Genomic DNA, 22,338 nt, shown 5'->3' with positions numbered 1-22,338 from the left:
GTGACCCTGTGTGTGTGTGACACTGTGTGTGTGACTGTGTCTATGTGACTGTGTCTATGTGTGACACTGTGTGTCTATGTAGGTGTGGAGTGTCCCGGACGCGTCCCTCCTGGTGACCCTGTGTGTGACCCTGTGTGTGTGTGTGTCTATGTGACTGTGTTTATGTGTGACACTGTGTGTCTATGTAGGTGTGGAGTGTCCCGGACGCGTCCCTCCTGGTGACCCTGTGTGTGTGTGACACTGTGTCTATGTGACTGTGTCTATGTGACTGTGTGTCTATGTGTCTGTGTCTATGTAGGTGTGGAGTGTCCCGGACGCGTCCCTCCTGGTGACCCTGTGTGTGTGTCTATGTGTGACTGTGTCTATGTCTATGTAGGTGTGGAGTGTCCCGGACGCGTCCCTCCTGGTGACCCTGTGTGTGTGTCTATGTGTGACTGTGTCTATGTCTATGTAGGTGTGGAGTGTCCCGGACGCGTCCCTCCTGGTGACCCTGTGTGTGTGTCTATGTGTGACTGTGTCTATGTAGGTGTGGAGTGTCCCGGACGCGTCCCTCCTGGTGACCCTGTGTGTGACACTGTGTGTGTGTGTGTGACTGTGTCTATGTGACTGTGTCTATGTGTGACTGACTGTAGGTGTGGAGTGTCCCGGACGCGTCCCTCCTGGTGACCCTGTGTGTGTGTCTATGTGTCTATGTGACTGTCTATGTGACTGTGTCTATGTGACACTGTGTCTATGTAGGTGTGGAGTGTCCCGGACGCGTCTCTCCTGGTGACCCTGTGTGTGACCCTGTGTGTGACTGTGTCTATGTGACTGTGTCTATGTGTCTGTGTGTGTGTAGGTGTGGAGTGTCCCGGACGCGTCCCTCCTGGTGACCCTGTGTGTGACCCTGTGTGTGTGTGTGTCTATGTGACTGTGTCTATGTGTGACACTGTGTGTCTATGTAGGTGTGGAGTGTCCCGGACGCGTCCCTCCTGGTGACCCTGTGTGTGTGTCTATGTGACTGTGTCTATGTGACTGTGTCTATGTGACTGTGTCTATGTAGGTGTGGAGTGTCCCCGACGCGTCCCTCCTGGTGACCCTGTGTGTGTGTGACACTGTGTGTGTGACTGTGTCTATGTGACTGTGTCTATGTGTGACACTGTGTGTCTATGTAGGTGTGGAGTGTCCCGGACGCGTCCCTCCTGGTGACCCTGTGTGTGACCCTGTGTGTGTGTGTGTCTATGTGACTGTGTTTATGTGTGACACTGTGTGTCTATGTAGGTGTGGAGTGTCCCGGACGCGTCCCTCCTGGTGACCCTGTGTGTGTGTGACACTGTGTCTATGTGACTGTGTCTATGTGACTGTGTGTCTATGTGTCTGTGTCTATGTAGGTGTGGAGTGTCCCGGACGCGTCCCTCCTGGTGACCCTGTGTGTGACCCTGTGTGTGACTGTGTCTATGTGACTGTGTCTATGTGTCTGTGTGTGTGTAGGTGTGGAGTGTCCCGGACGCGTCCCTCCTGGTGACCCTGTGTGTGACCCTGTGTGTGTGTGTGTCTATGTGACTGTGTTTATGTGTGACACTGTGTGTCTATGTAGGTGTGGAGTGTCCCGGACGCGTCCCTCCTGGTGACCCTGTGTGTGTGTGACACTGTGTCTATGTGACTGTGTCTATGTGACTGTGTGTCTATGTGTCTGTGTCTATGTAGGTGTGGAGTGTCCCGGACGCGTCCCTCCTGGTGACCCTGTGTGTGTGTCTATGTGTGACTGTGTCTATGTCTATGTAGGTGTGGAGTGTCCCGGACGCGTCCCTCCTGGTGACCCTGTGTGTGTGTCTATGTGTGACTGTGTCTATGTCTATGTAGGTGTGGAGTGTCCCGGACGCGTCCCTCCTGGTGACCCTGTGTGTGTGTCTATGTGTGACTGTGTCTATGTCTATGTAGGTGTGGAGTGTCCCGGACGCGTCCCTCCTGGTGACCCTGTGTGTGACACTGTGTGTGTGTGTGTGACTGTGTCTATGTGACTGTGTCTATGTGTGACTGACTGTAGGTGTGGAGTGTCCCGGACGCGTCCCTCCTGGTGACCCTGTGTGTGTGTCTATGTGTCTATGTGACTGTCTATGTGACTGTGTCTATGTGACACTGTGTCTATGTAGGTGTGGAGTGTCCCGGACGCGTCCCTCCTGGTGACCCTGTGTGTGACCCTGTGTGTGACTGTGTCTATGTGACTGTGTCTATGTGTCTGTGTGTGTGTAGGTGTGGAGTGTCCCGGACGCGTCCCTCCTGGTGACCCTGTGTGTGACCCTGTGTGTGTGTGTGTCTATGTGACTCTGTCTATGTGTGACACTGTGTGTCTATGTAGGTGTGGAGTGTCCCGGACGCGTCCCTCCTGGTGACCCTGTGTGTGACCCTGTGTGTGTGTGTCTATGTGACTGTGTCTATGTGTGACACTGTGTGTCTATGTAGGTGTGGAGTGTCCCGGACGCGTCCCTCCTGGTGACCCTGTGTGTGTGTCTATGTGACTGTGGCTATGTGACTGTGTCTATGTGACTGTGTCTATGTGACTGTGTCTATGTGACTGTGTCTATGTAGGTGTGGAGTGTCCCCGACGCGTCCCTCCTGGTGACCCTGTGTGTGTGTGTGACCCTGTGTGTGTGTGTCTATGTGACTGTGTCTATGTGTCTATGTCTATGTAGGTGTGGAGTGTCCCCGACGCGTCCCTCCTGGTGACCCTGTGTGTGTGTGTCTATGTGTGTACTGTGTGTGTGTCTGTGTGACTGTGTCTATGTGACTGTGTCTATGTGTCTATGTGTGACTGACTGTAGGTGTGGAGTGTCCCGGACGCATCCCTCCTGGTGACCCTGTGTGTGTGTGTGACTGTGTGTCTATGTGACTGTGTGTGACTGTGTGTGACTGTGTGTGTAGGTGTGGAGTGTCCCGGACGCGTCCCTCCTGGTGACCCTGTGTGTGTGTGTGTGTGACTGTGTGTGTGTGTGACTGTGTCTATGTGTCTATGTCTATGTAGGTGTGGAGTGTCCCGGACGCGTCCCTCCTGGTGACCCTGTGTGTGACACTGTGTGTGTGTGTGTCTATGTGACTGTGTCTATGTGACTGTGTCTATGTGACTGTGTCTATGTGTGACTGTGTCTATGTGACTGTGTGTCTATGTGACTATGTGTGTCTATGTAGGTGTGGAGTGTCCCGGACGCGTCCCTCCTGGTGACCCTGTGTGTGTGTCTATGTGTGTGACCCTGTGTGTGTGTGTGACACTGTGTGTGTCTATGTGACTGTGTGACTGTGTGTGACACTGTGTGTCTATGTAGGTGTGGAGTGTCCCAGACGCGTCCCTCCTGGTGACCCTGTGTGTGTGTGTGACACTGTGTCTATGTGTCTGTGTGTGACACTGTGTCTATGTGTAGGTGTGGAGTGTCCCCGACGCGTCCCTCCTGGTGACCCTGTGTGTGTGTACTGTGTAGGTGTGGAGTGTCCCGGACGCGTCCCTCCTGGTGACCCTGTGTGTGACTGTGTGTGACTGTGTGTGTCTATGTGACTGTGTGACTGTGTGTGTGTGTAGGTGTGGAGTGTCCCCGACGCGTCCCTCCTGGTGACCCTGTGTGTGTGTGTGACTGTGTGTGTGTGACTGTGTGTGTGACTGTGTGTGGACTGTCTATGTGTAGGTGTGGAGTGTCCCCGACGCGTCCCTCCTGGTGACCCTGTGTGTGTGTACTGTGTAGGTGTGGAGTGTCCCCGACGCGTCGCTCCTGGTGACCCTGTGTGTGTGTGACTGTGTGTGTGTGTGTACTGTGTAGGTGTGGAGTGTCCCCGACGCGTCCCTCCTGGTGACCCTGTGTGTGTGTGACTGTGTGTGTGTGACACTGTGTGTGTGTGTGTGACTGTGTGACCCTGTGTGTCTATGTAGGTGTGGAGTGTCCCCGACGCGTCCCTCCTGGTGACCCTGTGTGTGACCCTGTGTGTGACCCTGTGTGTGTGTGTGACACTGTGTGTGTGTGTGTGACTGTGTCTATGTGACTGTGTCTATGTGTAGGTGTGGAGTGTCCCCGACGCGTCCCTCCTGGTGACCCTGTGTGTGTGTCTATGTGACTGTGTCTATGTGTCTATGTCTATGTAGGTGTGGAGTGTCCCCGACGCGTCCCTCCTGGTGACCCTGTGTGTGTGTGACACTGTGTGTGTGTCTATGTGACTGTGTGTGACTGTGTCTATGTGACACTGTGTGTACTGTGTAGGTGTGGAGTGTCCCGGACGCGTCCCTCCTGGTGACCCTGTGTGTGTGTCTATGTGTGTGACCCTGTGTGTGTGTGTGACACTGTGTGTGTCTATGTGACTGTGTCTATGTGTGACACTGTGTGTGTAGGTGTGGAGTGTCCCGGACGCGTCCCTCCTGGTGACCCTGTGTGTGTGTGTCTATGTGACTGTGTCTATGTCTATGTAGGTGTGGAGTGTCCCGGACGCGTCCCTCCTGGTGACCCTGTGTGTGTGTGTCTATGTGACTGTGTCTATGTCTATGTAGGTGTGGAGTGTCCCCGACGCGTCCCTCCTGGTGACCCTGTGTGTGACCCTGTGTGTGTGTGTCTATGTGACTGTGTCTATGTGACACTGTGTCTATGTAGGTGTGGAGTGTCCCGGACGCGTCCCTCCTGGTGACCCTGTGTGTGTGTGTGACACTGTGTGTGACCCTGTGTGTGACCCTGTGTGTGTGTGTGTCTATGTGACTGTGTGTGTAGGTGTGGAGTGTCCCCGACGCGTCCCTCCTGGTGACCCTGTGTGTGTGTGACTGTGTGTGTGTAACACTGTGTGTGTGTGACTGTGTCTATGTGACTGTGTCTATGTGTAGGTGTGGAGTGTCCCGGACGCGTCCCTCCTGGTGACCCTGTGTGTCTATGTGACTGTGTCTATGTGTAGGTGTGGAGTGTCCCGGACGCGTCCCTCCTGGTGACCCTGTGTGTCTATGTGACTGTGTCTATGTGACTGTGTCTATGTGTAGGTGTGGAGTGTCCCCGACGCGTCCCTCCTGGTGACCCTGTGTGTGTTTGTGACTGTGTGTGTGTGTGTGTCTGTGTGTCTATGTGTGTCTATGTAGGTGTGGAGTGTCCCCGACGCGTCCCTCCTGGTGACCCTGTGTGTGACACTGTGTGTGTGACTGTGTGACTGTGTCTGTGTGACTGTGTCTATGTGACTGTGTCTATGTGACTGTGTGTCTATGTAGGTGTGGAGTGTCCCCGACGCGTCCCTCCTGGTGACCCTGTGTGTGTGTCTATGTGACTGTGTCTATGGGACTGTGTGTCTATGTGACACTGTGTCTATGTAGGTGTGGAGTGTCCCGGACGCGTCCCTCCTGGTGACCCTGTGTGTGTGTGTGACTGTGTGTGTGTGTCTATGTGACTGTGTCTATGTGTCTATGTGTCTATGTGTAGGTGTGGAGTGTCCCGGACGCGTCCCTCCTGGTGACCCTGTGTGTGTGTCTATGTGACTGTGTCTATGTGACTGTGTGTCTATGTGACACTGTGTCTATGTAGGTGTGGAGTGTCCCGGACGCGTCCCTCCTGGTGACCCTGTGTGTGTGTGTGACTGTGTGTGTGTGTCTATGTGACTGTGTCTATGTGTCTATGTGTCTATGTGTAGGTGTGGAGTGTCCCGGACGCGTCCCTCCTGGTGACCCTGTGTGTGTGTGTGACACTATGTGACTGTGTCTATGTGACTGTGTGTACTGTGTAGGTGTGGAGTGTCCCGGACGCGTCCCTCCTGGTGACCCTGTGTGTGTGTGTCTATGTGTCTATGTGACTGTGTCTATGTGTCTATGTCTATGTAGGTGTGGAGTGTCCCGGACGCGTCCCTCCTGGTGACCCTGTGTGTGTGTGACTGTGTGTGTGTGACTGTGTGTGTGTGTACTGTGTAGGTGTGGAGTGTCCCGGACGCGTCCCTCCTGGTGACCCTGTGTGTGTGTGTGACTGTGTGTCTATGTGACTGTGTGACTGTGTCTATGTGTCTATGTGACACTGTGTGTCTATGTAGGTGTGGAGTGTCCCGGACGCGTCCCTCCTGGTGACCCTGTGTGTGTGTGACTGTGTGTGTGTGACTGTGTGTGTGACTGTGTGTGTGTGTGTACTGTGTAGGTGTGGAGTGTCCCGGACGCGTCCCTCCTGGTGACCCTGTGTGTGTGTGTGACACTGTGTGTGTGACTGTGTCTATGTGTAGGTGTGGAGTGTCCCGGACGCGTCCCTCCTGGTGACCCTGTGTGTGACTGTGTCTATGTGACACTGTGTCTATGTGACTGTGTGTCTATGTGACTGTGTCTATGTGTAGGTGTGGAGTGTCCCGGACGCGTCCCTCCTGGTGACCCTGTGTGTGTGTCTATGTGTGTCTATGTGACTGTGTCTATGTCTATGTAGGTGTGGAGTGTCCCCGACGCGTCCCTCCTGGTGACCCTGTGTGTGTGTGTGACACTGTGTGTGTGTGTGTGACTGTGTGTGTGTGTCTATGTGTAGGTGTGGAGTGTCCCGGACGCGTCCCTCCTGGTGACCCTGTGTGTGTGTCTATGTGACTGTGTCTATGTGACTGTGTGTCTATGTGTTACTGTGTCTATGTAGGTGTGGAGTGTCCCGGACGCGTCCCTCCTGGTGACCCTGTGTGTGTCTATGTGACTGTGTGTGTGTGACTGTGTGTGTGACTGTGTGTGTGTGTGTGTACTGTGTAGGTGTGGAGTGTCCCCGACGCGTCCCTCCTGGTGACCCTGTGTGTGACTGTGTGTGACTGTGTGTCTGTAGGTGTGGAGTGTCCCCGACGCGTCCCTCCTGGTGACCCTGTGTGTGTGTGACACTGTGTGTGTGTCTATGTGACTGTGTGTGTCTATGTGTGACTGTGTCTATGTAGGTGTGGAGTGTCCCGGACGCGTCCCTCCTGGTGACCCTGTGTGTGACTGTGTGTGACACTGTGTGTGACCCTGTGTGTCTATGTGACTGTGTCTATGTGACTGTGTCTATGTGTAGGTGTGGAGTGTCCCCGACGCGTCCCTCCTGGTGACCCTGTGTGTGACACTGTGTCTGTGTGTGTGTAGGTGTGGAGTGTCCCCGACGCGTCCCTCCTGGTGACCCTGTGTGTGTGTGTGTGTGACTGTGTGTGTGTGTGACTGTGTCTGTGTGTGACTGTGTCTATGTCTATGTAGGTGTGGAGTGTCCCGGACGCGTCCCTCCTGGTGACCCTGTGTGTGTGTGTGACTGTGTGTGTGACTGTGTGTGTGTCTATGTGTCTGTGTGTGACTGTGTGACTGTGTGACTGTAGGTGTGGAGTGTCCCGGACGCGTCCCTCCTGGTGACCCTGTGTGTGTGTGTGACACTATGTGACTGTGTCTATGTGACTGTGTGTACTGTGTAGGTGTGGAGTGTCCCGGACGCGTCCCTCCTGGTGACCCTGTGTGTGTGTGTGACACTGTGTGTCTATGTGACACTGTGTGTCTATGTGACACTGTGTCTATGTAGGTGTGGAGTGTCCCCGACGCGTCCCTCCTGGTGACCCTGTGTGTGTGTGACACTGTGTGTGTGTGTGTGACTGTGTGTGACTGTGTCTATGTGACTGTGTCTATGTGTGACTGTGTCTATGTAGGTGTGGAGTGTCCCCGACGCGTCCCTCCTGGTGACCCTGTGTGTGTGTGTCTATGTGTCTATGTGACTGTGTCTATGTGTGTGTGTGTAGGTGTGGAGTGTCCCGGACGCGTCCCTCCTGGTGACCCTGTGTGTGTGTGTCTATGTGTCTATGTGTCTATGTGACTGTGTCTATGTGTGTGTGTGTAGGTGTGGAGTGTCCCGGACGCGTCCCTCCTGGTGACCCTGTGTGTGTGTGTCTATGTGTCTATGTGTCTATGTGACTGTGTCTATGTGTGTGTGTGTGACACTGTGTGTGTGTGACCCTGTGTGTGTCTATGTGTCTATGTGTCTATGTGTGACACTGTGTCTATGTCTATGTAGGTGTGGAGTGTCCCCGACGCGTCCCTCCTGGTGACCCTGTGTGTGTGTCTATGTGTCTATGTGTCTATGTGACTGTGTCTATGTGTGTGTGTGTAGGTGTGGAGTGTCCCGGACGCGTCCCTCCTGGTGACCCTGTGTGTGTGTGTCTATGTGTCTATGTGTCTATGTGACTGTGTCTATGTGTGTGTGTGTAGGTGTGGAGTGTCCCGGACGCGTCCCTCCTGGTGACCCTGTGTGTGTGTGTCTATGTGTCTATGTGTCTATGTGACTGTGTCTATGTGTGTGTGTGTGACACTGTGTGTGTGTGTCTATGTGTCTGTGTCTATGTGACTGTGTCTATGTGACACTGTGTGTCTATGTGTAGGTGTGGAGTGTCCCGGACGCGTCCCTCCTGGTGACCCTGTGTGTGACCCTGTGTGTGTGTGTGTGACACTGTGTCTATGTGTCTATGTGTGTACTGTGTAGGTGTGGAGTGTCCCCGACGCGTCTCTCCTGGTGACCCTGTGTGTGTCTATGTGACTGTGTCTATGTGACACTGTGTGTGTAGGTGTGGAGTGTCCCCGACGCGTCCCTCCTGGTGACCCTGTGTGTGTGTGTCTATGTGACTGTGTCTATGTGACTGTGTCTATGTGTCTATGTGTAGGTGTGGAGTGTCCCCGACGCGTCCCTCCTGGTGACCCTGTGTGTCTATGTGACTGTGTCTATGTGTAGGTGTGGAGTGTCCCCGACGCGTCCCTCCTGGTGACCCTGTGTGTGTGTGTCTATGTGACTGTGTCTATGTGACTGTGTCTATGTGTCTATGTGTAGGTGTGGAGTGTCCCCGACGCGTCCCTCCTGGTGACCCTGTGTGTCTATGTGACACTGTGTCTATGTAGGTGTGGAGTGTCCCCGACGCGTCCCTCCTGGTGACCCTGTGTGTGACCCTGTGTGTGTGTGTGTCTATGTGACACTGTGTCTATGTGTAGGTGTGGAGTGTCCCCGACGCGTCCCTCCTGGTGACCCTGTGTGTGTGTGACCCTGTGTGTGTCTATGTGACTGTGTGTGTGTCTATGTGACACTGTGTGTCTATGTAGGTGTGGAGTGTCCCCGACGCGTCCCTCCTGGTGACCCTGTGTGTGACCCTGTGTGTGTGTGTGTGACACTGTGTCTATGTGTCTATGTGTGTACTGTGTAGGTGTGGAGTGTCCCCGACGCGTCCCTCCTGGTGACCCTGTGTGTGTCTATGTGACTGTGTCTATGTGACACTGTGTGTGTAGGTGTGGAGTGTCCCCGACGCGTCCCTCCTGGTGACCCTGTGTGTGTGTGTCTATGTGACTGTGTCTATGTGACTGTGTCTATGTGTCTATGTGTAGGTGTGGAGTGTCCCCGACGCGTCCCTCCTGGTGACCCTGTGTGTCTATGTGACTGTGTCTATGTGTAGGTGTGGAGTGTCCCCGACGCGTCCCTCCTGGTGACCCTGTGTGTGTGTGTCTATGTGACTGTGTCTATGTGACTGTGTCTATGTGTCTATGTGTAGGTGTGGAGTGTCCCCGACGCGTCCCTCCTGGTGACCCTGTGTGTCTATGTGACACTGTGTCTATGTAGGTGTGGAGTGTCCCCGACGCGTCCCTCCTGGTGACCCTGTGTGTGACCCTGTGTGTGTGTGTGTCTATGTGACACTGTGTCTATGTGTAGGTGTGGAGTGTCCCCGACGCGTCCCTCCTGGTGACCCTGTGTGTGTGTGACCCTGTGTGTGTCTGTGTGACTGTGTGTGTGTCTATGTGACACTGTGTGTCTATGTAGGTGTGGAGTGTCCCCGACGCGTCCCTCCTGGTGACCCTGTGTGTGACCCTGTGTGTGTGTGTGTGACACTGTGTCTATGTGTGTGTGTGTGTACTCTGTAGGTGTGGAGTGTCCCCGACGCGTCCCTCCTGGTGACCCTGTGTGTGTGTCTATGTGTCTATGTGACTGTGTCTATGTGACTGTGTCTATGTGTCTATGTCTATGTAGGTGTGGAGTGTCCCCGACGCGTCCCTCCTGGTGACCCTGTGTGTGTGTGACCCTGTGTGTGTGTGTCTATGTGACACTGTGTCTATGTGACACTGTGTCTATGTGACACTGTGTCTATGTGACACTGTGTCTATGTGACTGTGTCTATGTCTATGTGTAGGTGTGGAGTGTCCCGGACGCGTCCCTCCTGGTGACCCTGTGTGTGTGTGTGTCTATGTGACACTGTGTCTATGTGACTGTGTCTATGTGTAGGTGTGGAGTGTCCCCGACGCATCCCTCCTGGTGACCCTGTGTGTGTGTGTCTATGTGTCTATGTGACACTGTGTGTATGTGACTGTGTCTATGTGTAGGTGTGGAGTGTCCCCGACGCGTCCCTCCTGGTGACCCTGTGTGTGTGTGTGTCTATGTGACTGTGTGTGACTGTATATGTAGGTGTGGAGTGTCCCGGACGCGTCCCTCCTGGTGACCCTGTGTGTGTGTGTGTGACACTGTGTCTATGTGTCTATGTGACACTGTGTCTATGTAGGTGTGGAGTGTCCCTGACGCGTCCCTCCTGGTGACCCTGTGTGTGTGTGTGTCTATGTGACTGTGTGTGACTGTATATGTAGGTGTGGAGTGTCCCGGACGCGTCCCTCCTGGTGACCCTGTGTGTGTGTGTGTCTATGTGACACTGTGTCTATGTGACTGTGTGTGTAGGTGTGGAGTGTCCCCGACGCGTCCCTCCTGGTGACCCTGTGTGTGTGTGTCTATGTGACTGTGTCTATGTGTGTGTGTGTCTATGTGACACTGTGTGTACTGTGTAGGTGTGGAGTGTCCCCGACGCGTCCCTCCTGGTGACCCTGTGTGTGTGTGTCTATGTGACTGTGTCTATGTGTGTGTGTGTCTATGTGACACTGTGTGTACTGTGTAGGTGTGGAGTGTCCCCGACGCGTCCCTCCTGGTGACCCTGTGTGTGTGTGTCTATGTGACACTGTGTGTACTGTGTAGGTGTGGAGTGTCCCCGACGCGTCCCTCCTGGTGACCCTGTGTGTGACCCTGTGTGTGTGACTGTGTCTATGTGACACTGTGTCTGTGTGTCTGTGTGTCTATGTAGGTGTGGAGTGTCCCGGACGCGTCCCTCCTGGTGACCCTGTGTGTGTGTGACTGTGTGTCTGTTTGTCTATGTGACTATGTCTATGTAGGTGTGGAGTGTCCCCGACGCGTCCCTCCTGGTGACCCTGTGTGTGTGTGACTGTGTGTCTGTTTGTCTATGTGACTATGTCTATGTAGGTGTGGAGTGTCCCGGACGCGTCCCTCCTGGTGACCCTGTGTGTGTGTGACTGTGTGTCTGTTTGTCTATGTGACTATGTCTATGTAGGTGTGGAGTGTCCCCGACGCGTCCCTCCTGGTGACCCTGTGTGTGTGTGACTGTGTGTCTGTTTGTCTATGTGACTATGTCTATGTAGGTGTGGAGTGTCCCCGACGCGTCCCTCCTGGTGACCCTGTGTGTGTGTGACTGTGTGTCTGTTTGTCTATGTGACTATGTCTATGTAGGTGTGGAGTGTCCCCGACGCGTCCCTCCTGGTGACCCTGTGTGTGTGTGACTGTGTGTCTGTTTGTCTATGTGACTATGTCTATGTAGGTGTGGAGTGTCCCCGACGCGTCCCTCCTGGTGACCCTGTGTGTGTGTGTCTATGTGTCTGTGTCTATGTGACTGTGTCTATGTAGGTGTGGAGTGTCCCCGACGCGTCCCTCCTGGTGACCCTGTGTGTGTGTGTCTATGTGACTGTGTCTATGTGACTGTGTCTATGTGTCTATGTCTATGTAGGTGTGGAGTGTCCCCGACGCGTCCCTCCTGGTGACCCTGTGTGTGACACTGTGTGTGTGTGACACTGTGTGTGTGTGTGTCTATGTGACACTGTGTCTATGTGACTGTGTGTCTATGTGTAGGTGTGGAGTGTCCCCGACGCGTCCCTCCTGGTGACCCTGTGTGTGTGTGACACTGTGTGTGTGTGTGTGTGACACTGTGTGTGTGTGTGTGTGACACTGTGTGTGTGTGTGTGTGACACTGTGTGTGTGTGTGTGTGACACTGTGTGTCTATGTGTAGGTGTGGAGTGTCCCGGACGCGTCCCTCCTGGTGACCCTGTGTGTGTGTGTCTATGTGACTGTGTCTATGTGACTGTGTCTATGTGTCTATGTAGGTGTGGAGTGTCCCGGACGCGTCCCTCCTGGTGACCCTGTGTGTGTGTGTGTGTCTATGTGACTGTGTCTATGTGAAACTGTGTCTATGTCTATGTAGGTGTGGAGTGTCCCGGACGCGTCCCTCCTGGTGACCCTGTGTGTGTGTGTGTGTCTATGTGACTGTGTCTATGTGACACTGTGTCTATGTCTATGTAGGTGTGGAGTGTCCCGGACGCGTCCCTCCTGGTGACCCTGTGTGTGTGTGTCTATGTGACTGTGTGTCTATGTGTCTATGTGACTATGTAGGTGTGGAGTGTCCCCGACGCGTCCCTCCTGGTGACCCTGTGTGTGTGTGTCTATGTGACTGTGTGTCTATGTGTCTATGTGACTATGTAGGTGTGGAGTGTCCCCGACGCGTCCCTCCTGGTGACCCTGTGTGTGTGTGTGACTGTGTCTATGTGACACTGTGTGTGACTGTATGTGTAGGTGTGGAGTGTCCCCGACGCGTCCCTCCTGGTGACCCTGTGTGTGTGTGTGACCCTGTGTGTGACCCTGTGTGTGTGACTGTGTGTGTGTCTATGTGACTGTGTCTATGTGACTGTGACTATGTAGGTGTGGAGTGTCCCGGACGCGTCCCTCCTGGTGACCCTGTGTGTGTGTGTGTCTATGTGACTGTGTCTATGTGTCTGTGTCTATGTCTATGTAGGTGTGGAGTGTCCCGGACGCGTCCCTCCTGGTGACCCTGTGTGTGTGTGTCTATGTGTCTATGTGTCTATGTCTATGTGTAGGTGTGGAGTGTCCCGGACGCGTCCCTCCTGGTGACCCTGTGTGTGTGTGTCTATGTGTGACTGTGTCTATGTGACTGTGTCTATGTGTCTATGTGTAGGTGTGGAGTGTCCCGGACGCGTCCCTCCTGGTGACCCTGTGCGCTGACCACGCCCGCCTCTCCGCCTCCCTCTTCCGGCACGGCGTCGGCGGCGGCAACGCCGGAGTCACCGCCGCCGCCTGCGTCCGCACCCCCGGCAACGCCGGTGCCGGTGCCGGCGCCGGTGCCGGTGCCGGGGCGGCAAAGGCGGCGCCGTGGGGGGGCCTCGGGCCCCCGGCTCGGCGGCTGTTGTCGTGCGGGGCCGACGGCACGCTCAAGATGAGGGTCCTGCCACCCGCCTACGGCCTGCACGGCACTGCCGGCGCCCGTGGTGGTGCCGGTGGCGGTGGTGGTGCCGGTGGTGGTGGCGGTGGTGGTGGTGCCGGTGGTGGTGGTGTGGCACCACCGCTGGTCAGCTAGGGAGGGAGAGATGTACACGCGTGTGTGTGTACGTGTGTACGCGTGTGTGTGTACATGTGTGTGTCTGTGTGTGTGTCTGTGTGTGTGTACACGTGTGTGTCTGTGTGTGTGTCTGTGTGTGTGTACACGTGTGCGTGTGTACACGTGTGTGTGCGCGTGCGTGTGTACGCGTGTGTGTGTGTACACGTGTGCGTGTGTACGCGTGTGCGCGTGCCTGTGTACGTGTGTGCGCGTGTGTACACGTGTGTGTGTGTGTCTGTGTACACGTGTGTCTGTGTACACGTGTATGTGTGTCTGTGTACACGTGTGTGTGTGTCTGTGTACACGTGTGTCTGTGTACACGTGTGTGTGTGTCTGTGTACACATGTGTGTGTGTGTGTCTGTGTACACGTGTGTCTGTGTACACGTGTGTGTGTGTCTGTGTACACGTGTGTGTGTGTCTGTGTACACGTGTGTCTGTGTACACGTGTGTGTGTGTCTGTGTACACATGTGTGTGTGTGTGTCTGTGTACACGTGTGTCTGTGTACACGTGTGTGTGTGTCTGTGTACACGTGTGTGTGTGCGTGTGTACACGTGTGTGTGTCTGTGTGTGTGTGTGTGCGTGTCAGTGCGTGTGTGTGTCTGTGTGTGTGTGTGTGTGTCACAACAACGAGCGGAGCACCGGGTGGCTAAAGCACAGCAGGTTGGCACAGTAGGGGGCACAGGTGGTGCATCAGCCAGTCATCTCAGTCAGTCGACCCGTGGCACCTGGGTCTGCCCCGTGACCTCCTGCCAGCGGGCGTTCGACACTTCACGTGGCCTCAGGGTGCACATAGCCTGGTACAAGCGTCGTGGTGACGTCACCGCCACTTAGTGGCGAATGGCGGTTGTTGTTGTTGTGTGTCTGTGTATCTGTGTGTGTCTGTGCGTGTCTCTGTGTGTCTGTGTGTGTCTGTGTGTCTGTGTGTGTCTGTGTGTGTGTGGGGAGCGGTAGTGTAGTGGTTAGCGCTACGCTGCGCTATGAACCTGGCGACCCGGGTTCGATTCCCGCTCACGGCCAACACCAGTGACGATTATCTGAACCGGTCCCGGGCCTCCCCTAGGTCGACTCAGCCTCAAATGAGTACCTGGTATAGCGGTGGTGTAGTAAACATCGCCACTAGGGAGACAAAGGCGGTCGGGCGTGGTGCTGGCCACCCACCCCCTCGTGTGCCGTTCCGGCCTTCATAGGTGCTCGCTAACAGCACTTGCCCCTACTGTCTGTTAAGGCTATATGGGGGATCTTTGTCTTTGTGCGTGTGTGTACGCGTGTGTGCGCGCGTGTGTGTGTACACGTGTGTGTGTCTGTGTGTGTGTGTGTGCGTGTGTGTACACGGGTGTGTCTGAGTGTGTGTACGTGTGTGTGCGTGTGTCTGAGTGTGTACGTGTGTGTGTGCATGTGTACACGTGTATGTACACGTGTGTGTGTATATACACGTGTGTGTGTCTGAGTGTGTGTATACGTGTGTACGTGTGTGTATGTACACGTGTGTGTGTGTATACACGTGTGTGTGTGTCTGAGTGTGTGTATACGTGTGTACGTGTGTGTATGTACACGTGTGTGTGTGTATATACACGTGTGTGTGTGTCTCTGAGTGTGTGTATACGTGTGTACGTGTGTGTATGTACACGTGTGTGTGTATATACACGTGTGTGTGTGTCTGAGTGTGTGTATACGTGTGTACGTGTGTGTATGTACACGAGTGTGTGTATACGTGTGTGTCTGAGTGTGTGTATACGTGTGTACGTGTGTGTATGTACACGTGTGTATATACACGTGTGTGTGTGTGTCTGAGTGTGTGTATACATGTGTACGTGTGTGTGCGTGTACACAGGTGTGTCTGAGTGTGTACGTGTGTGTATGTACACGTGTGTGTATATACACGTGTGTGTCTGAGTGTGTGTATACGTGTGTACGTGTGTGTATGTACACGTGTGTGTGTATATACACGTGTGTGTGTCTGAGTGTGTGTATACTTGTGTACGTGTGTGGGTGTCTGTCCATCACAAACCCAAGGCGTTAACGTGCGTACGCACCGCTTGAGTATTTGTGCTGTGTACGCCTTGTGGCTCGGAATTCAGCTGTCTCTGGTGTAAACCAATCAGTTTCAAGGACAACGCATCATCATACTATCAAGAGGTTGTTTCTTGTGTGCATGCTGACCAAGAGCATTGTGGTTTCGTGCAGACGTGATTCCTTGTGAAAGGTTTCAGTTTGGTGTTTTTGCATGTCAGCACGGCCGGGGAAAACCTATTCTCGAATTTTTTTGGTGGTGGGCGGAGGAGATCCCTAGATCGTAACGACAGTCTGGACCGCTGGACGGCTTCCGCAGGATTGGGAGAGGATGCCCTGGTGGTCCCCCCTCTTTAAGAAGGGGGACCGCACAGACTGTAACAACTACAGGGGCATCTCACTCCTCAGTGTGAGGCCGGGAAAGGTCCTGGCAAGGATTTTTCAACATCGCCTTGCCAGGCGCGCTGAGGAGAGGCTTGCGGAGCCCCAATGCGGTTTCAGGAAAGGGCGGTCCTGCACGGATGCCATATTTTCTGTCCGTCTGCTACAGCAGAGGTGTAGGGAATTCCAACAAGACCTACATCTCTGCTTTATTGACCCGATCAAGGCCTATGATACCATCAGTAGGCCTGGGCTCTGGGTTGTTCTTCGTGCTTTTGGAGTCCCTGACCCTCTGCTCACGATCATTAAGGACCTTCATAATGGTGAGCGGGCCCGGGTAAAACTACGTGGCCGGGAGTCAGAGCCATACCCTGTACACCTTGGGATGTCCTCTGGCTCCCACATTATTTCACATCTTTTTCGACCACGTAGTTCGTGAAGCCTTTGATGGCTGTACCGGAGGAATCTCCATCTGATACAGATACAATGGGAGGCTGATCGATGCCCAGGTGCGGTCAAGGGATGGCTCCCTATTGGTCAACCACGTTATGTATGCCGATGATTTCCTAATTGCCGCTCACTCAGAGGAGGAGTTGGAGACGCTGCTGCTGAGACTGGAGCGTGCCACTAAGAGGTGGGGCCTTACCATCAGCCCCACCAAAACAAAGCACCTGCCTGGGTATTTTGTACCATCGGACACTCCACCCCCACAACTCCCAATCGGTGATGGGGCAGTTGTGGAGAGAGTGGAGAGTTTCCCATACCTGGGCAGTGTGAGAGGTCTCACTCCGAATCAGTCGAGCGGCAATATCTTTTCATCGGTTGCGTAACGCTGTGTGGAAGCTACCTGGTCTGTCGCTCTGCACGAAGCTTCAGGTCTTCTCGGCCACGGTCATTCCCTCCCTTCTCTACGCTTGCGAAACGTGAACCCCCCCCTAATGGAACATCTTCGCCGGTTACAAACATTCAGGCTGGCCCTGCCTACGATCCATCCTGGGTTTAACCAGCAGGCGTGGATTGTGTGAGGAGCTCAAAAATCCTTGAAAGATCTGGACACATTCCCATCGCTGAGCTCCTCCGGCAGGCAAGGCTGCGTTGGCTGGGTCACGTAGCCCGCATGCCAAGTCACCGCGTGCCTAAACAGCTTTTGTTTGGCCGGATCGAGGGGGCTAAACGGGCGCGGCACGGGCTAGAGAAGAGATGGAGTGATGTGGTACAGGAGGACGTGGAGCTGAGTGGACTTGCCGATGACCGGTACCAGCGGCCTCTCTGGAGGAGGAGGCTCGTGAAGGACGCTGCTGCTACTGTGCAGTGCCAGGCTAGGTGCACCGTGAGGCTACTGGGCGGTCGGAGGAAGTCGCCCGTCCAACAACAACAACAACAACGGAGGGCGGAGGAGCGACGCTCACAACAACGAGCGGAGCGCCTGGCTGCTAAAACGCAGCGAGTTGGCACATTAGGGGGCATAGGTGGTGCATCGGCCAGTCATCTCAGTCGACCCGTGGCACCTGCAGGGTCTGCCCCGTGACCTCATGCACCTAGCCTGGCACAGCAGTACAACTCATGGCACCTGCTGGGTCTGCCCCGTGACGACCTCCTCATCCACCTAGCCTGGCACCTGCTGGGTCTGTCCCGTGACCTCATGCACCTAGCCTGGTACAGCAGCACAACCCATGGCACCTGCTGTGTCTGCCCCGTGACCTTCTCATGCACCTAGCCTGGCACAGCAGCACAACCCATGGCACCTGCTGGGTCTGTCCCGGCGGGCGTTCGACACTTCACGTGGCCTCAACGTGCACCTAGCCTGGCACAAGCGCCGTGGTGACGTCACCGCCACTTAGTGGGGACTGGTGGTTTTTGTTTGTGTGTGTGTGTGTCTCTGTGTGTGTGTCTGTCTCTGTGTCTTTGTGTGTGTGTGTCTCTTGTGTATGTCTCTGTGTGTGTGTCTGTGTGTGTCTTTGTGTGTGTCTGTGTCTATGTGTCTCTGTGTGTGTGTCTGTGTTTGTGTGTCTCTGTGTGTGTGTCTGTGTTTGTGTGTCTCTGTGTGTGTGTCTCTGTGTGTGTGTCTCTGTGTGTGTGTGTCTCTGCGTGTGTGTGTGTCTCTGTGTGTGTCTCTGTGTGTGTGTCTGTGTTTGTCTCTGTGTGTGTCTCTGTGTGTGTGTCTGTGTTTGTCTCTGTGTGTGTGTCTCTGTGTGTGTGTCTCTGTGTGTGTGTCTGTGTGTGTGTGTCTGTCTCTGTGTGTGTGTGTCTCTGTGTGTGTGTCTCTGTGTGTGTGTCTCTGTGTGTGTGTCTGTGTGTGTGTGTCTGTCTCTGTGTGTGTGTCTCTGTGTGTGTGTCTCTGTGTGTGTGTCTCTGTGTGTGTCTCTGTGTGTGTGTCTCTGTCTGTGTGTGTCTCTGCGTGTGTGTGTGTGTCTGTGTGTGTCTATGTGTGTGTCTCTGTGTTTGTGTCTCTGTGTGTGTGTCTCTGTGTGTGTCTATGTGTGTGTCTCTGCGTGTGTGTCTCTGCGTGTGTGTGTGTGTCTGTGTGTGTCTGTGTGTGTGTGTGTCTCTGCGTGTGTGTGTGTCTGTGTGTGTGTTTCTGTGTGTGTCTCTGTGTCTGTGTGTGTCTATGTGTGTGTGTCTCTGTCTGTGTGTGTCTCTGCGTGTGTGTGTGTGTCTGTGTGTGTCTATGTGTGTGTCTCTGTGTTTGTGTCTCTGTGTGTGTGTCTCTGTGTGTGTCTATGTGTGTGTCTCTGCGTGTGTGTCTCTGCGTGTGTGTGTGTGTCTGTGTGTGTCTGTGTGTGTGTGTGTCTCTGCGTGTGTGTGTGTCTGTGTGTGTGTTTCTGTGTGTGTCTCTGTGTCTGTGTGTGTCTATGTGTGTGTGTCTCTGTCTGTGTGTGTCTCTGCGTGTGTGTGTGTGTCTGTGTGTGTCTATGTGTGTGTCTCTGTGTTTGTGTCTCTGTGTGTGTGTCTCTGTGTGTGTCTATGTGTGTGTCTCTGCGTGTGTGTCTCTGCGTGTGTGTGTGTGTCTGTGTGTGTCTGTGTGTGTGTGTGTCTCTGCGTGTGTGTGTGTCTGTGTGTGTGTTTCTGTGTGTGTCTCTGTGTCTGTGTGTGTCTATGTGTGTGTGTCTCTGTCTGTGTGTGTCTCTGCGTGTGTGTGTGTGTCTGTGTGTGTCTATGTGTGTGTCTCTGTGTTTGTGTCTCTGTGTGTGTGTCTCTGTGTGTGTCTATGTGTGTGTCTCTGTGTGTGTGTCTCTGCGTGTGTGTGTGTGTCTGTGTGTGTCTGTGTGTGTGTGTGTCTCTGCGTGTGTGTGTGTCTGTGTGTGTGTTTCTGTGTGTGTCTCTGTGTCTGTGTGTGTCTATGTGTGTGTCTCTGCGTGTGTGTGTGTGTCTCTGCGTGTGTCCGTGTGCGTAGTGTAGCGGGTAGCGCTACGCTGCGCTACGAACCCGGCGACCCGAGTTCCATTCCCCGCAATCAACGGGCCAACAACCAACGGTGACGATTATCTGAACCGGTCCTGGGCCTCCCCTAGGTCGACTCGGCCTCAACTGAGTGACCTGGTGTAGCGGCGGTGCCGTAAACATCGCTAGCACTGTGGGAGAGACAAAGACGGCCGTGCGTGGTGCTGGAAACACCGCCGTCACCACTCGTAGACACTGATGCTGCTAACGGCACTTGCCCCCTACCGCCCACCCTGGGCTAGACGGGGGAGCTTTAGCTTTGTGTGTGGGGGTGTGGAGGGGGTTGGTGGATTACCCGCGGATGGGCTGTGAAAGAAACGGAACTCCCTCCTTGCCGTGGGGGGTGGTGGTGGTGGGGGGGGGGGGGGTAGATTAGGGGGGGGGGCTATAGGGGCCTGTGGGGGGATGATGGGGGCGAGAATAGGGGGAGGGGGTCGGAGGTAATAGGGGAGCTGTGGGGGATCTTGAGAGGGCAATAGGGGGGCTATGGGGAGCAATAGGGGCAAGGATAGGGGGGCTATAGGGGACTGGGAGGCAATAGGGGCGAGGAGAGGGGGCTATAGGGGCGAGGATAGTGAATCTATTTAGGAACCGTAGGTGATCTATAGGGCAATATGGGTGGCTATAGGGGAGCTGTAGGGGAGTTATGGGGGGCTGTAGGGGACTATAGGGCACTATGGGGGCTATGGGGGAGTTATAGGGTGGCCATCATTATTGGCTCTTGTGATGCTGTGGTTGATGTTGTGATGTTGATGTTGTGATGTTGATGTTGTGATGTTGATGCTGCTGCTCTTAGCCCAACGCGATGTTCTCTGTAACGTGAACCAATAAAAACACCCCTGTCGAGTGATGATGTGGTGATGGTGTAGTGGTGATGTAGTGATGTGTTGTGGTGGTGGTGGTGGTGATGATGCGTGAATGGGTGGGCGTGATGGTGGGTGTGATGGTGGGTGAGTGCATCAGTGTGCAGGTGAGTGAGGAGTTGAGTGTGTGGGTGGGTGAGTTGGTGTGTGGGTGAGTGTGGGTGAGTGTGCGAGTGTGTGTGTGGGTGAGCGTATAAGTTGTTGGGTGAGTGTGTGAGTTGGTGAGTGTGCGAGTGGGTGAGTTGGTGAGTGTGCGAATGGGTGAGTGAGTGGGTGGCTGAGTGGGTGAGTGAGTGGGTGGGCGAGTGAGTGTGTGAGTTGGTGAGTGTGCGAGTGGGTGAGTGGGTGAGTTGGTGAGTGGGTGAGTGAGTGGGTGAGTGAGTGGGTGGCTGAGTGGGTGAGTGAATGTGTGAGTTGGTGAGTGAGTTGGTGAGTGTGCGAGTGGGTGAGTTGGTGAGTGTGCGAGTGGGTGAGTGAGTCGGTGAGTGGGTAGGTGAGTGGGTGAGTCGGTGAGTGGGTAGGTGAGTGAGTGGATGAGTGACTGGGTGGGTGAGTGAGTGGGTGAGTGAGGGGTGGACAGTCCTCTACTCGGGGCAGCAGACTGCCAAACAACAGGGTGTGGCTCTTCTTTTGAACAAAAGAATGAAGGGGGCGTGGGAGCGTGGTGGTGAGGTGTGGGAAGCTGTAAGCCCCAGGCTACTTTGGGCTCGCCTTCCCATCAACCGGAGGCGAGGAATGGTGGTCGTGGTTACTTATGCCCCCACCGAAGACGAACATCCGTGGAGGGATGCAGGCAAAGCTGATGAGTCAGATGCCTTCTATGACCTGTCACAGGTGCTGGCTAAAGTGGCCCCTCGGGATAGAGTCATCTTGTTGGGTGACTTCAATGCCCGAGTTGGTCATGATGCTGGCATCTGGTCTGGAGTGATTGGAGGGCATGGGCCAGATCAGCTCAATAACAACGGTAGGAGGCTGCTAGATTTTTGTGCAGCCCATGGGCTTGGAATTACCAACACGCTGTTCCGGCATCGGTGCATCCACACATCATGGATGCATGCCGGGTCCAAGCAAGAACATCTGCTGGACTACATAGTGACGGACCAGCGGATGCGAGCCCATGTCCTTGACACCAGGACCTACCGTGGAGCTGATCTGCCCTCTGACCATCGACTAGTCATCTGTAAGATGCACCAGCCATTCCACTCCGGTGGTGGGTGTACACCCAGTACCCCATTCCAACCTAAGGTGGCCTGGTCTCAGTTATCTGATGAAAGTTGCAAGCGAGAATTTCATCATCGCGTGCAGCTGGGGTTGGCATCGTCCCCCACTCCTGATGTCGAGGGTAAATGGGCGAGGTTTAGGACTGTGACTCATGCAGCTGCAATGGCTGCTTTGGGTACGCGGTCCAGACCTCCCCAGAGACCCTGGCTGACAGAGGAGGTGTTCAGGATGGTTGAGAAAAAGCGAAAGGCCCACTGTCATCGGCTACAGCATCCCACGTCAGAGAATGAGGAGGCTTACCGCACCCTTCGCTCGGAGGTTTGGAGAGCCGTGAGGTGCTGCAAGGATGGGTAGTGGTCGCGGGTTGCTGAGGAGATAGAGTCTGCCTCAGTGGCCCGCGATCACAAATCTCTATTTAACTCCATAAAAAAGTAACCTGCAGCGCCACACCTATTACCATCATTAGGGGAAAAAACGGTGATCCAATCTCCGACCGCCAGGAACAGGTTCGTAGATTTGCTGAGCATTTCTGTGAGGTCCTGGGGGAGGGGAAATCCCTCAGCCAGGAAAACATCGTGGCACAAAGTGGGGATGACTCTGAGGCTGCGGTGCCTCAAATATTGGAGGAAGTCACCCCCAGTGAGTGGCTGACTGAGGTGCCATCGGTTGAGGAAGTACTGAAGGTGATCCGGAGTCTGAGACCAGGAAAGGCAGCGGGCAGAGATGATCTCCCAAGCGAAATGCTGAGGGAGGGTGGCGTTTGTGCACAGACTGCCCTACATGACATCATAACAATCTGGACCACTGGACGGGTTCCGTAGGATTGGAAGGATGCCCTGGTGGTCCCCCTCTTTAAGAAGGGGAACCGCACAGATTGTAACAACTACAGGGGCATCTCACTCCTCAGTGTGCCGGGAAAGGTCCTGGCAAGGATTATTCAACATCGCCTTGCCAGGCACGCTGAGGAGAGGCTTGCGGAGCCCCAATGCGGTTTCAGTAAAGGGTGGTC

At 54.6% G+C, this 22,338-nt stretch overlaps 1 protein-coding gene across 1 annotated transcript in view; it reads left to right on the top strand.

Moving 5' to 3' along the window:
• The window catches only part of LOC116938319 (dmX-like protein 1), a gene marked incomplete at its 5' end in the record, with an annotated part of 85,820 nt that extends 66,224 nt beyond the window's left edge, over positions 1-19,596 (top strand). The window contains one exon of the mRNA XM_076064298.1: positions 12,992-19,596. Within this exon, the coding sequence (XP_075920413.1) occupies positions 12,992-13,390 (399 nt within the window). The remainder of the gene's footprint in view (positions 1-12,991) is intronic.
• Positions 19,597-22,338: the final 2,742 nt, after the last annotated feature.

This window comes from Petromyzon marinus, unplaced genomic scaffold (assembly GCF_048934315.1).
Source record: "Petromyzon marinus isolate PM22_M1 ecotype Great Lakes invasive population unplaced genomic scaffold, UKy_Petmar_22M1.pri1.0 PM_Scaffold_374, whole genome shotgun sequence".
Taxonomy (NCBI): Eukaryota; Metazoa; Chordata; class Hyperoartia; order Petromyzontiformes; family Petromyzontidae; genus Petromyzon; species Petromyzon marinus.
Note: the sequence above shows the minus strand (reverse complement) of the source record. Positions and strands in the feature narration are given on the sequence as shown.